The 15,735-nt window shown below is 35.2% G+C and overlaps 1 protein-coding gene across 3 annotated transcripts in view; it reads right to left on the bottom strand.

Annotated features, from left to right (window-relative positions):
- Nucleotides 1-15,735, bottom strand: part of LRRK2 (leucine rich repeat kinase 2) — a 154,908-nt gene that overhangs the window by 133,129 nt on the left and 6,044 nt on the right. For all 3 annotated transcript variants that reach the window (XM_067696182.1, XM_067696183.1, XM_067696184.1), the window contains 4 exons: nucleotides 14,041-14,129; nucleotides 10,609-10,743; nucleotides 7,905-8,039; nucleotides 5,357-5,488 (listed from right to left, as the gene is read on the bottom strand). In XM_067696182.1, coding sequence (XP_067552283.1) covers nucleotides 5,357-5,488; nucleotides 7,905-8,039; nucleotides 10,609-10,743; nucleotides 14,041-14,129 — 491 coding nt within the window. The remainder of the gene's footprint in view (nucleotides 1-5,356; nucleotides 5,489-7,904; nucleotides 8,040-10,608; nucleotides 10,744-14,040; nucleotides 14,130-15,735) is intronic.

Raw genomic sequence — 15,735 nt, 5'->3', positions numbered from 1 at the left:
TTGTGTTCATTGACTCCCTCTCATGTCATCATCATATTAAAACAATGAGGTATCTGTTATTCATGACACTACAATATTGAGTGTACAAAACAGCTTAATTTTCCTGCCTTCTAAAAGACGAGGGGAAAAAAACCTTCCTTGTCATTAAATGCTTTTGCTGAAACAGCCTTCTTTCACTTAAAGAATAGTGCTCAGAAAACCCATTGGCACACTTATCATTACCTGATCTTGTCTATGATAATCTTAGAAGAAAAATATGAGAATATTTTACTACCTCTAACCCAACCCAGGAAGACATCCCTTACGTTTTTATACTCATTCTTCTCATAGTCATATAGAAATCTAAATCCTTATAAGGAAAACACTTGTAAATGACAGTCCAAAAATATGTGCCTCCTTCCACTTAGCTTATCTGTAACTCATTAACAGTCACCAAGTTTCCTTCTAGGAGTAAGAATGAAACTCCTAGTTAGCTATATGTGTAATTAGATGATCCCTGAGACACACAGCCAGAATTGGAAAAGATTCTATACCATGAAAAGCCTAAAGCCCACACTAAATATCAATCAAGGCTTCAAAATCAAAAGGCAGATTAACTAGGGGTAGCTCTTGTTTATCAACATCTTTTTATGTTCATGCCTCTTCCGTATTCACCCATTAAGCTGACATACTCCCCAGCCCTTAGTGGTCTCTCGTCTTGGAGGGTCATTTCAAAAAGCGTTCTTTTCCACTTTTACCAGCTTATCTAAACTTGGGCTGTCTCACCTCCTTTTCCCTAGTATTATTCCCATGCCACTGCCAACAGCTGCTCTACCACTGAAAACTGTGTGACTCTGAGCAAACATCAGTGAGACTGGCCTTACCCTATTTTCATTTATATTTAATTTATGTGAAAATATATAGTAAATTATATAAGGCCTTTAAATGCATTAACCCCATAATTGAATTTCATAATTTGACAAAATGCTTAGTATTTATTTACTGACTTTGGGTTTTTATTTTAATTATGAGGAAGAAGTAAGTTTTATTCAGCTTCTTTGAAACAGTAACAGGGACAATAAATTCTCTAGTCACTAAGAAAGTACCTTTAACTAAAGATCAATTTGAGGAAATTCGCTGGTGGTCCAGTGGTTAAGACTCTGCACTGTCACTGCCAAGGGCCTGGGTTTAATCCCTGGTCAAGGAACTAAGATCCCACAAGCCTTGAGGTGCGGCCAAAAAAAGATCAATTTGATAACTTTTTACTTTCAAAAAATGTCACAGAACAATATGAAACTTATAATAGTTTATATGGTTTATTTAATTTCAACAGTATAATGTCAACCACCCTTAATGTGCTATTGTAGACCTATTTGAAATTCAAGTACAATTTCCTCAACATGACAATAAAACCACTTCCTCGTCTGGCTCATTTAAAGGATTACGGTAAACTCACATTCTTAGTATGTCATGCAAGTTTTAACTTGAGTGGTAAATCGTAGAACATGAAATAGAGAATTCTATATTAGTGTGCTACTATATTACCTAGATTTAAGAAATCAACTTTTGAATTACTTTACAACTTTACCAGATATCAGCTAGCTTGTACAACTGTGTGCTTCTTCATGAAAATATGAGTAAAATTCTCACCTGATAAAAGAAATAAACTAGTAAATGGCTACAACATTTTAGAAGAAATGCTTTGTTTTGCTTATGAATGCAGAAATTCTGTATTTTACCACTTACTGACTACATGATCTTGAATAAAACATACAGACTTGCTAAAATAGGTCCTCATCTGTAAATATGGAGATAATAAAAATATCACATCTCCCAGGATTGTTTCAAGGATCAAAAAATTATATATTGTATATGAAACTACTTTAGAAAATATGAAAGAAATGTGCAAATAAGACATTATTTTCATATCTCCACAGTTTTGGTCAAATGATAAGCATTCAATAAATGCTTATCAAGGAAAGAAACAAACCGAAGTTGTGCATGCAAATTAGAATTCAATTTATAAAAATTCCATTTTAACTGAAACTACCTAGGAATATTCCTAAGGCTAAAATCAATTGCAGAATTATACAAATTCTGAATACAGGGGATATAGCCATATTTATGTAAGTAAAAATATAAGTTGCTACAATAAAAACATAAAAATGAGTTTTTTCAAATGAATGATGTTTTTTCCCAGAGTTATAGTGATGAAAAGTCAAATGTCTATTATAATAATCCTGATTTTGCACAAAACATTTCTGGTGATCCTTTTTAGAAAAGGTTGTCGGAACCAATTTCCAACAGTTAGGGATCCTGCCTTACTATTCACCAACCATTTACTTTTTAATGCGTTGTTCTCCTCACAAAAACATCAAGGAAATCTCCAAGGTGTGTATTGAGGGAGTTGGGGAAGGCTCAACAAGGAGCTGAAACAAGAACTGTGAGCTGAAAGCAAATGGTCAAGCCAGAGTAGCCATGTGGGAAAGTATGAGTCACTGTGATCAACTAGCCTTGATCAGACTAGCCTTGTACTCTCTCCAAAGGAGGGTAGCTCAATCAGAGTCTCCCACTTCAAGTTTGAATCTTAAAAAGATTCTAAAGTGGTCCCAGATCAGTCCTGTGCCCTAGCTTCTGGCAAACAACTCTGGATGAGATGTTTAGGTCCTCAGGATTCTCAGAGATTAAACTCAATCAAAGAAAAACTCACAAACATACAGGAAAACAAGACTCCATGACAGACAGGCAGTCAGCACAGGAGCAGTAGGTTTAAACTCTCAAGAACTTCATATATTGGAATTATCAGATACAGAACACAAGATAGCTATGTATTAATGATTAAATAAATAAAATTAGAATAAAAGAAAAGAGAAAGGGGAAGAGAAGAGTGAATAAGAGTCAGTCAAAAGTTACCTGGCAGATCTGAAAATAAATATATAAATTTTTTATATTTTAGATTTTTTTATAAATATATAAAAAATCTAATAAAATGACCAAGTTGAATTTATCATAGGAGTACAAAGTGGCTTACTGTTAGAAAACCTGTACAGGCAATTCTAATTCTCCATATTATCAAGATAAGAGGAAAACAAATGATCTTAAATTTTTTTTAAATATTTGATAAAATTCAATATTCATAATTCTTTTTTAAAAGCCCACATATTAAAATAAAAGCAAACAAGAAACAGAAGGAAACTTCTTAACTTGATAAAAGCTACTTGTCACAAAACAAACAAGATTGGGGATTCCCTGGTGGCACAGTGGTTGAGAGTCCGCCTGCCGATGCAGGGGACATGGGTTCGTGCCCCGGTCCGGGAAGATCTCATGTGCCGCAGAGCGGCTGGGCCCGTGAGCCATGGCCGCTGAGCCTGCACGTCCGGAGCCTGTGCTCCGCAACGGAAGAGGCCACAACAGTGAGAGGCCCATGTACCGCAAAAAAATAATAATAATAAAAAAAAAACCAAGATTAACAACAACAATAACAACAACAAAACCCCATAAAATAAGCATTATTCTGGATAGAAGAATATAAAGCATTCCCTTTAAAATCAAGAAAACGACAAGGATGCCTACTATCACGGCTTCTAGTCAACACTGTACTAGTAATTGTGGGCCATGCAAGAAGACAAGGAAATCAAATTAAATAACTGCTACACAGAAAACTTAAGAGCATTTATAAATAACTTTTTAGAATTAATAAGAGTTTAGGTAAGATTAATATGCAAAAAATCATTTGCATTTCTTTACACATACACAGTTCAAAAATACAATTTTAAAAAAGATACCATTTATAATAACAAAAATAGGGTACCTAGAAATAACTAATAAGATGTGCGAGACTTGTATGGAAAAAATTATAATGTAAAGTTGTCCGTTCTTAAATTGATCCATATATTCTGTATAATTTTAATCAAAATCCAAATAGAGTTTTCCAAGGAACTGGACAAGTTAATTCTAAAATGTATATGGCATTGTAAAGGCCCATGAAAAAAGCCAAGCTGTAACCAAAGAAGAAGAATATATAATGACTTTACCTATTAGCTTTTGAGATATCAGGACTTACAGAGCTATAATAATTTAAACAGTTTGATATGGAGGCAGGCAAATCAAATCAACAAACACAACAGAACAGCAAAAACAGAAATACATATATTACATGTTATAAACCTATAAATAATACATACATATTATATACATATATTCAATATATGATACTACTGGGAAATGGCTGAACCATATAATAAATTGTGCTCTCCATATTATAAATGGGGGGGTTAATTGAATTCCTACTGTATAAAATAATTCCAAACAGATTTTAACACTTTAATGCTTAAATTAGAAAAATTTTGGATAAAATGTGGAATACATTTATTATGTTAGGCAAAGGAAGGATTTCTTAAAATACATTAAAAAGGTTAAATCACAAAGCAACTAATCATGAAATTAAACTATACCACAAAAACCACATAAAGAAGATAAAAAGACAGCTCACCAATCAAGACAAAATATTTTCGATACATATAACTGACCACCAAAACATTATTAGCCAGAACTAAGAATCAATTTTTAAGAAGATAGACTATACTATGAAAAAAAAGAAAAAGGCAAACCAGGTACTCCACAAAAAGAGGAAGCACCAATAGCAAAGAAATATTTGAAAAGATATTCACCTTCCTTTACACTTTCATAGCAAGAAAGATGGTAGTAGCATAAAACAAGACATAAACCAATGTCCGTGGATAGGAAAATGGATAAATAAATTGTGGTATACTCACATCATAGAATACTACATACAACTATATGCAAAAATATTCATGAGTCTTATAAACAAAATAGTCTTTAAAAACTTGCAGAAGACAACATTCAGCATGATGCCATTTTTATCAAGCAAAAACAAGCAAACATTAACAATTTTGTTTACAGAGATAAATGAATGTAGTAAAATTTAATTTTGAAAGCAAAAGGTTTATTAACACAAAACTCTGGAGAGTGTTAACCTCTGTAGAGAAAGTGGAAGAAGGGCAGAGCCCAGAGTAGCTTTACCAGCACTGGTAATGTACTAATACTTAAGTTGGGTGAGGAGTTCTTTTGCACTGTGCTTCACATTTTCTATATGTTATGCTTATTTTTTTGTATGTATCAACTATTTACACAATAATACTTTAAATATAGCATAACAGTGATAAGACTTCTCATATTGCACATTTTTATTTTTGCCACTCCTATTAAAATTCCACCTAAGAATGGCAGAACAGTTTGCTAATTTACAATATTTCCATCCAGTGTATGTCAATATTTACTTAAACATAAGCATATGTATGCTATATATACTTACATCATATAGACTGCGATAAATTAACCAAGAATTATAACTTACCTAATGTAAGCCTATGGAGCAAGCAGCAACTCACTTCTTGGATTTTTTCACTGATAGGGAATGCTATCATGGCTTCTACCACAATATTATAACACCTGACATTGCCACTCATGAGGACTTCAACATTACTGCCTAAATTTAAAGAAATCATAATTTTCAATAAGGTAATAATTTCCCCTTTTAAATATGCATACAAAGACACCTTACAGAGATTTTAAATATATGGCAGTATAATGGCTACATTTCCAAATTTAAATATACTGTTCTGTCAAATAGCTATAAAAATACTGTTGCTCGATGTTAATATAATACAATTTAGGACTCATCTCTAGCATTAAGGGAAAGTTGCTTTATTCCTGTATTTTTGGCTTAAAAACTTAAAATAAAGGGAAAACTGAGAGTGCTTTTTATATAAGTCAAAATATGTAAAGTTTTGGCTGTAAGTTTTCAAATAAATGGATTTGGGGCCTGTTTCCGAATGAGGCACTATACCATTGGATAACGGATTTTAATTGCTCCTTTCCTCAAACCAACAGAAAGAAAATCAAGATTATATCAAATAGAAGAGGCAGAATCAGCTATCATCTATTTCCTGTCCATTCCAGAAGGGCAGCAGAAGAGCAGCCATTGTAAAAGGCAGCAAAACCGAGCTTCCTGAAGGCTCTGAGATAGACAGGGAAAAGAATGGATGAAGGGGAGAGGAGGGACATAATATTAAAATGTATAACTAAGGGATAAACATAGGTGAACCACAAAGGAAGGAAAGAATCCACTGGGAAAGGCAATTAATCAATAGAGTATGTGAACCTATGTGGAGAAAACTAATTTATATGTCTGAATGAAATGTTGACTATTCTTAAAACAGACAGAAAAAAGGTGTTTGCAAAACATTTTTCTTTCTTTTCTGGCACAATCAAACTAACCAACTGTTTTCCAAAAACTACATTTTTAATGTTTAATTTGTATTTAAAAAAACACTAAATATGGAAAAAGAAGGAAATGAAATGAAAGGAAATGGCCTCAACGCAATTACCTCCTTTTATTCAGAATCAAAGATACAACTTGCTCTAGATTCAAGGTAAAGTTTAAGACACTTGCTTTTTTTTAAGTTTTAGTTGCTGCTTTCTTTGACCTTTCTTTATGAATGAGCACATTTACGCTGGAGTTATGGTGATGTGGGTGGAAAAGAATGAATTTCAAAACAACCAGCACAAAATAAATAAATAAATGTATAGCCAAGGAAAGGTAAAATGAAGAATATATTCAGTTTGTTGGCAGTAGATGACTCAGAGAAGTTTAAATTCCATTTCCTATTATTGTTCTGCCCCATCTACTTCTAAGAGTTTAACTTTCCATGGATAAGAAAATGATGGATTTTATAACCATTATTAAGAACGGGCATTCTTTCACAAGGCGATTAGTCTCACATCTGTGAGATTTCTATGTCTGAAACCATATACGCATATTATATATAATAAGCTACATATGTATGAAATACAAAGCATGTAGTAATACTGTCAGTGTTTTAACCACACTTACTACATTACATTACCAGGTACTATTCTACATTTTTCACATTATTTAACTGATTTAATCCTCACAACTTCACATGTGTGAAGATGAAATTATTACCAGATAAATGCATGTGTAAATCCTGTACAAGCCCAAACAGGTAATACATGAAATACAAAATGCTCATGTGCACTTACAAAAGTAATAGAAATCTGATGTATTATTTTTGTCCATTAGTATTCACTGGTAGCATACACAGCAAATTAATTTCTTCTTATTTGTACTTTTTTTGTTATAAAAGTGGCTAGATTTCATAGCATCACCCAAATGCTAAACAAGAATCACAATAAAGTTCCAACTCCTTCCTGTGGCTTTTCAGGCCCTGGGATCTGGTTATGTCTCCAGCCTCATCCACTGACTCTCATCGAGCCCTTCCCCTACCTCCATGAAATGGCACAGGAGCAGATGCTCAGGGCTCTACATGTGTATTACACACACGCATGCGTGCACACACTTATAAATACAGTTTACTGAGCTACTTTTATCCTCTTGATTCCTCTATGCTATCTTTTGCTCCAGGATCTTTACGCTTAGGATGCCCACTGCCTGGGATACTGCCTGCACTTCTACTTCACCTCACACCTCTCCGCACACAAAGCTCTCCTCATCATTCAAGACTCCGCTGAGAGATCTTGCCTCACTCCCTGTTTGTTCTCAAAACCCTAGGTACTTCTGCCAACACTTGCCCTATAATACTTCGTAATCACTTCCATGCTTATCTGTATCTTGTGGGGTACTATGGGGTCAGAAAAGGAAAGAAATATGTTTATATCTTCTGCTACTGTTTCTCCAGCACCAAGCCCAGAGCCGGTAGCAGTACAGCATCAATAAATAAAAATTTATTAAATGAATAAATGAATGAGTTTAGCATCTACAAGTTCCTAAATAATAAAAATATTTTTGAAACACACTCAGAAAGAAGATATATTGTAATTTTTCAGATTCAAAAATGAAACCATGTATGCAGGCTACTTACAAGGAATTGCTAGGGAATATAAACAGTGCAGTACATGAAACACAATTTCCTCTTCATCTTTAAAATGTTTTAATGTACTTAGCAATATCATATAATCTTTATTCTCAACAAATTCAGTCAGTTGCTCCTCTGAAACTAAAAAATGAAAGACAAAATACCGAAAGAGCTCAAACATGATATAAAAGTTTAATTACTCAAAAATATAACATTCATGATGATTAGATAAGACAGTAGATACAACAAACAAATTAAAAATTATATTTTAGCAAAGAGCACTTCCTAGGAATTTTATAACGGGGAAAATAGCTATTGAGGTTAAAATAATTGTTTTGACCCATATTAGTTATTCCATGTTTTGAAATGTAGTGACCATGTAGTGACCAAACTTCTCAGAAAAATAAAATTATTTACAATTTCATTTGAAAGATTCTAGAGAAAACTAATCAATGAATAATAAAGATGGCCTACTGAAATGAACATATCACAATACTTAAAATGGAGTGGTTGGGCTTCCCTGGTGGCGCAGTGGTTGAGAGTCCGCCTGCGGATGCAGGGGACACGGGTTCGTGCCCCGGTCCGGGAAGATCCCACATGTCGCGAAGTGGCCGGGCCCGTGAGCCATGGCCGCTGAGCCTGCGCGTCTGGAGCCTGTGCTCCGCAACGGGAGAGGCCACAGCAGTGAGAGGCCCACGTATCGCAAAAAAAAAAAAAAAAAAAAAAGGAGTGGTTAATGGTACATTGTTGAAGGGCAGCTCAGCTAAGTGGATGAGTTCAAGAGGAATGAACTTTAGCAAATAACAAGTAATTAGACTTTGAAATACTTTATCTTAATGGTCTGACTTCATCAGAGATCAAAAATTGTCATCATTAATTTTCATAATTAAAGTCTTGGGATCAAGCCAATGAGTTTCATTTGGAGTCATTTTATTGGGTGGGAACCTCAAAAACATGTATAAAAATCTGGTTTATCTAGCCTGAGAAGGACACTGACATAAATGTTAGTGTCACTGTTCATAATCAACATTACTTTTTGCTGTTCAACTTTACACCAATAGTCCATATAATATAATGTGAAATTGACTGGGTTCTTCTAATAAATGAGAAGTATCACCAAACCTTCTCATTTTATGAAACAGTTTCCAGAGCATAGTTTCAAATTTTGAAAATTAACTTTACACGTGCCACTAAGTAATGGGGAACTTCATATTCTTGAAAACTTCAGAAATGTTTCTACTTTACATATACAATCACAACACTGTCAGCGCTGATCTATCAAATAAGATCGTCTTTTTAACATTCCCTGGCGCTTCTCCATATGTCCTAGATGGATCCCACAATGCTGGTGAGTGATGCTAACCCTTCTTTCATGAATAAGAATGTGCCCCTTAAACTGCAGCACAGAAGATTATAAGCCCTCAAGACAGTAATTCCTCAAACTCTATTCTGCCCAATTCTTATGAAAAGCTTAGTTTCAAGATATGACATTTAGAGAAGACAGCCTGAAAGACATGCAGTTCCTCCATTCCTCTCTTCCACCATCAGAGAGCTGAGCCCCATGTCCATGCTGTTCTGACTCTTGATAGAATCTCTTTCACTGAAATACACTTTGTGTTCCTTGCAAACTGTATGTATTTTATCAACTTATCCAGGGAAACCCAAGGGAGTATTTTCTCAAGTCTCCCATGAGACTGATTGCTTCTTCTGATTAATGAGTTTACTTTTATCTCAAGTAACTTTGTAACCAATGATGTTTACCTCTTTGCCTGATAGGAAGCAAAGAACCAAATTTCTGGTCCATCCCTTTGCAAAGATACAGGATCTGAAGTAAGCAGTAAATTTAACCTAGCTTCATATCATTTTCCCTTCACCCATTTCCTCATTCATTTTTCTTTTCCTCTAATGTATTATAAATATCTATAAGCTATTTGAAGTCCTTCTGGAATAAGACAGGGAATTAAACAGTAGAATTTCCATTCCTGGAGCTTCCAGAAACTAGAGTAGGTAAACTGATATGAACACAGGGCCCACATACGTTATTCTTATCCTAAACTCCTAGCACTGTTGGCTTTCATAATGACACAAAAGGTGCTCTCAAAAACTGTGGTAAATTGAATTGTAATGGAGATAACTAGCTGTGTACTCTCAGGCAGGTTGCTCATTTCACTTCTCTGATCCATTTCCTCACCAAGCCAGTGGAAGGACTAAAGGTTCCAACCAACTATAAAATTACATGGCTATCTCTGTCATCATTCTCAGTGCCATGTGATAAAATACATATTAGTCTTTTTCCTAAAGGACACTTTGTAAACCTCTTAGCTCTTTATCCAGAGCCTTTAGCAATTTCTAAAACCTCTGGTGATGACTTATAAACCCAAACTTAACCTATGCTTGGCTTCACAGTATTGCTTTTTCTTCCTTAACTCCTACACATACAGTTTGCAAAGTGAACCTATGCCTTGCTAAGCAATGGAAGAAAGTTTACTACAATTGCATAATTGATAATCCATGAATGAAATTCATTCTGCAAAAACAAGCAATATTTCTGAATTAACCCCATTACTTATCCTTGACTGACAATCCAACTTTTAATAAATAGTACAATTTCAGATATTTTCTTATTATCATAATTATATCCTACTTATCCCACTATAAACCGTTTCTTCTTACATAAATATCAAAATAAAGAATTTGACATTTTAAATACCTCTCTCAAACAGCACATGTAAAGCTTTGCATCCAAGTTTCTGGACTTCGTCATTGGCTGAAAATGTGCGCATGGCATCAAAAATTAACAAGAAAATATCATTGTCTTCATCCAGTATCAGCAAAGTGATTTTACCTATTTCAAAGAGAATATGCTCCAAGTAAATAGCTGCTTTAACATTTAATGTCTTCATTTTTACATGAGGGTTATGAATGGTTTGTGGACTTCTCTTTCTGATGAACCACGTAATTGCCTCAGATGTTAGACCTATCAAGCTTTACGGTCTTTCTAAATGAGATAAACTCCCAGTACACTTTCCTATAACTCTGTGATTCCCAATCAATACCCATAGCCAAGACCTTTTGCCCCGAATTCCTGAAACATTTCTACCTGCCTCTTAGACAACACCACCTGAATACTCCATGGCCACCCAAACCTAGCCTACTCCAGTTCCATCTCTTCATCAATAACCACCATCCAATAGTTACCAGAGAAACTACAGTCATCTTCCTTCTTTCATCCTCCCTCTCTCTTCTCATTCTCTGACTAGCCAAAGAATCAACTCATTACCAAGTCCTTCAAGTCTAACTTCTAAATATCTCAAAAACTCCTTTTGAACTAGGCCCCTCCATCTCTGTCTTGTTCAGGACCCCAACACGTCTCACCTAGAATGCAAACACAATTGCATAATTGCTCTGGTAGGTCCAAATCCCTACCTAACTAGTTTACCTGCTGCATTATATTTCTAAAACACAAACGTGATCTGTAAATCCCTTGCTGAAGTCTTCTAAGGCCTTCTCGCACTCCTCAGTCTGACAAACAAGACTTTTCACAGACTACATGTATCTCATCAGCCTCACGTCCCTCCCTGCACCACTGACTCCAAACATGCTAAACCCCTTGCTCATCATGAACACATTTCTTTTGATATCTTTTTGCACTTGCACTAGCTGCGTGGAATGCCCTTGCCATTTTCTGCACCAAATATGATCCTACCTTAAATCAAGAAATAACACAAACAGTACCTATTCTGTCAATAAAAACTGTAGGAGTGGTAGTCGTAGCAAACACTTCTATAGCACATAACATGTCAGACATAGGTTGAAGTATTGATAGTTCACTCTAACACGTGTAAACCACCACAACCCCGTGAGGTAGGTGCAATCCTCATGTTAGATAGAGATAAGGAAACTGAGGCACAGAAGTGATGCAGTGACTTTGCCCAAAGTAGAACAAATAAGAGGCAGAGCTGGATTAAAATTAAAGCAGGTCATGACCATGCTCTTAACTCCTACAAATGAGCTTAGCTGCTGTCTTCTCTTTGTTCCTATCGTGGTTTTCTTCATATCTCTGTTAGAGTACTTTCCTCATTACATTGAAATCATTTCTTTAAATGCTTTTTATCTCTTTGTCAGTGCTATCCAATTCCGTAGCCACCAATCACATGAGGCTACTTAAACTCAAATTTAAATCAATTAAAATTAAATAAAATTAAAATTCAGTTTCTCACATTTCCAATGTTCAACCACCACACGTGGCTACTCGCCATGATTTTGAACATATACAACATTTCCTTCATTGCAAAAAGTTATATTGGACAGTGGTGCTGGACTATGAACTTCTACATTGTAGGAACTTTGCCTCACCTGTCTGAGAGTTCTCTAGCAGCCAGCACAGCAGTAAGTGCCAATAACTATTACCTCAGTTAACAAATAAGCCAAACAAAAAAATGATTCATAAATTAGCCTCTAATAAGTACCTGAAATGAACTCTAAAACACATTACAAATTTTCCTAAAAGCTCAAAATTCTTAATGTTACGTGGAAGAAATTAACTAGTCTTTTTAAAACACATGTCAAATTTACTATTTGTCTACATGCTGCTAACCTTGATATATTCATGTTGGGAGATTTCTCAAATTCATAAACCTCCTGTCCATTGCCAAATGGAGAATAAATCTTTACCTCCCCACCCCCACCAAAAAACAAGATCCCAAGGATGAGTTTAAATAAATTATGGTTAAGACTAGTTAGTACATCCCATTATATATTTTAATAAAAGGCTCTGGTGAAGTGGTGAGTACCTTCTGGCCTTTCCTATCCCTCTTCAGTTCATTCTCTGATCTTCACTCTCTTTCTTCCTTTCTCTTTCTCCTATTGGACCTTCATCACTTAGCATGGCCAATGAGGGCCTTTAAAAATCTTACCACCCACACATCCAGCCCCTCCCAGGCCTCTGCAACGCTGCACATGCTGTTTTCTTGACCTAAAGCACCCTTCACACTTTGAAGGAAATCCACCCTATCCTTCATGCTTAGCTTCCCTGAAAGGAGCCTTTCTTCTCAGAACCTTACATCATAGCAAGTGTCTGTCACAGCAATGATCACAACTATTGCACTACAGCAACATTCTTTATTTTCAGGTCCATTATCCTCCAAGTATAAGTTTACTCAGGGAAAGAACCTGACATGTGAAATCAGACCCTGGTTCTACTACTTTTTGGCTGAGGCAATCTCTCTATGCTTCAGTGTTCTCTAGAAAACTGAGATAAAATAATAAACTCAAGGGATGTTTTGAGGATTATGCTTTTAAAAGCATATTAAGTATTTTACATGTTAAGCCTAGCATTTAGCAAGCACTCAAGAAGAAATGCTATATATTTTTATTATGACGTATTACTATTATGTCATACTCTAGAGCATATATTATAGAAAACATATTAGAGATATAATGAAGTACAATACAGTCAAGACAAGGACATGTATGGCTAACAAACTAATGAGAATGTGAGATGTGGGACCAGATCTGAGGAGCAAAGCTGGGGACAGACATTAGATTTGGGAGTAATATATAAGGTGACGTTTAAGGCCAAGATGTTGGGTGGTATTTTTGAGAGAAAAAGTGTAGAGAAAAGAGATAAGGAAAGAAAATGGAGGGGCTTCCCTGGTGGCACAATGGTTAAGAATCTGCCTGCCAATGCAGGGGACACGGGTTTGGGCCGTGGTCCAGGAAGATCCCACATGTCACAGAGCAACAAAGCTCGTGCGCCGCAACTACTGAGCCTGTGCTCTAGAGCCCGCGAGCCACAACTACTGAGCCCACATGCCACAACTACTGAAGCCCACGTGCCTAGAGCCCATGCTCCACAATAAAGAGAAGCCACCCAGTGAGAAGCCCACACATACAATGAAAAGTAGCCCCTGCTCCCCGCAACTAGAGAAAGCCTGCACGCAGCAACCAAGACCCAATGCAGCCAAAAATAAATAAATAAATTTATTTTTAAAAAATGGAAAATGGAAACAGAATTTTGGAAATCATCAATATTGAGGTTATATTATGTGATTATACTTTAAAAAAATAACATCAAAACACATATAGCAAATGGTTTAAAATGTTTTTTTCAGTCAACATTAAAAATGTGTGTATATACTACCTGAAGTTAGGAGAAGATCTAAGGCCTTCAATCCAACTGTTGACAGGTTGACACTGGCATTATGAACTGTTAGCATTTTAAGAATCAGTCTGTAATTAAAAACAAAAATCAAGATCATACCTAGATGTTTGCTCTTTTAGATATTGTTTTTTACTCACCTACATTTTTATTCATCTCATTGTATTTCATTCCCTATATTGAAGCTAGTGTATTTTTTCTCCCTGTAAACCTGAGCCAGGTTTATGATGACTAACAGGGAATTATTATGAGTCTCCATAGAAAAGTTATAACTTTTTCCTCTAAATATTCAAATTCAACTATTAACTATTTCACCCAATTCTATATCCAAAATAATATTGAGTTATATGCACCAAGGGATCAATCATTTTATATGTGATACAAACTTGTAAATTATGTTATACACATTGATATTATTATAGAGAGATGTAATTAAAATGTTAGCTTGTATATAAAAATTAAGAACCATTTGAATATTTAAATTATTGATTTTTACTATTTTTGAAAGAGAAATTGATATTTTATAACAGAAAGTGAACCTAGTCTATCAATAGTATTCAATTAGTTCAAATGCATTAAATTTGAGCCCCTGAGTTATCAATTTTAAAATATGCAATCTTTAGTCTATTCCTACACCAGTGCTGTTTGGCTTTCTATTGTTAGAAGGAGAGCCTCCATGGCTTCACCTAGATCCAAGAAACTTGGCACGTGGTCTCCAGGTGGTGAGGTGAGGAACTGAGAGACCCTGTCCTTCGACTCTGTCAATTCTCCTCCTACCTATGCTGCCCCTACCTCTCCCTGCACCACTCCCACTATTCCTGACTTCAACACCACACAAGAGATTTCTCCTTTAGTACTGTAAGCCTTTGGGGGGATAAAAGTCCTTGAATATAAGGAGATATGTTTTACAATAAATATTTGCTGGTAATGATCTAATATGCTCCACTGTAGAGAGAGTGTGTCTACACTGTTCACACTACTTCTGGCCTAAAGGAGTGTAATACCTGATGAACAGAAGATGAATGAATGATGAGTGAGTGACCAAATAAATGAGTGAATGAAACTTCCTGTAGAAACGTTTATGTAAGTTAATTTGAACATTTGGTTTATACCAGAATATGACTAGATGAGTTTCCATTGCTCCCTAAAGTTATAGATGGCTAATCTTTGGGGATCTTGGAAATTCTCATCCAAACCAAGGGACACATAACATTACAACTACTAATTGCAGGCATATTTTGTCTAATTCCTCATTAAATGCAGTATTCTTTACTACTGACTCATAGAATTTCAGAGATTTCAGAGAACACCTATTAACTGTAATTAGTCTCTTTTCAGAGCACAGTCTTTAGATGCTAGAAACCGAAGAACAGCAACACAAGTTTATCAAAGATGGAAAAATGTATAAGCACGGACATGCTCGCCTATGAACAAACAGCTCTGATTTGTCAAAATCTGCAGTCACAGTTAATACTAATAACTAATGCAAAGATGTAAAATTTAGTTTTGCATTAATTACGTTTTCCACAAGCAATATGCCTTTGGAAGCAATTAGTATTCACTTCTCTGTGGTAAAGAAGAGTCACATTAGGTATAAAGAACACCTAAAGTTGATGACAGAAGATATTTTGTTAAATGTCAAGAAACAAAGTTTTCCAAAAAGGATTTTCCTGGAAA

This window comes from Pseudorca crassidens, chromosome 11, assembly GCF_039906515.1.
Source record: "Pseudorca crassidens isolate mPseCra1 chromosome 11, mPseCra1.hap1, whole genome shotgun sequence".
NCBI classification, from domain to species: Eukaryota; Metazoa; Chordata; class Mammalia; order Artiodactyla; family Delphinidae; genus Pseudorca; species Pseudorca crassidens.
The sequence above is the reverse complement of the archived record's forward strand: the minus strand, read 5'-3'. Positions and strand labels throughout refer to the sequence as shown.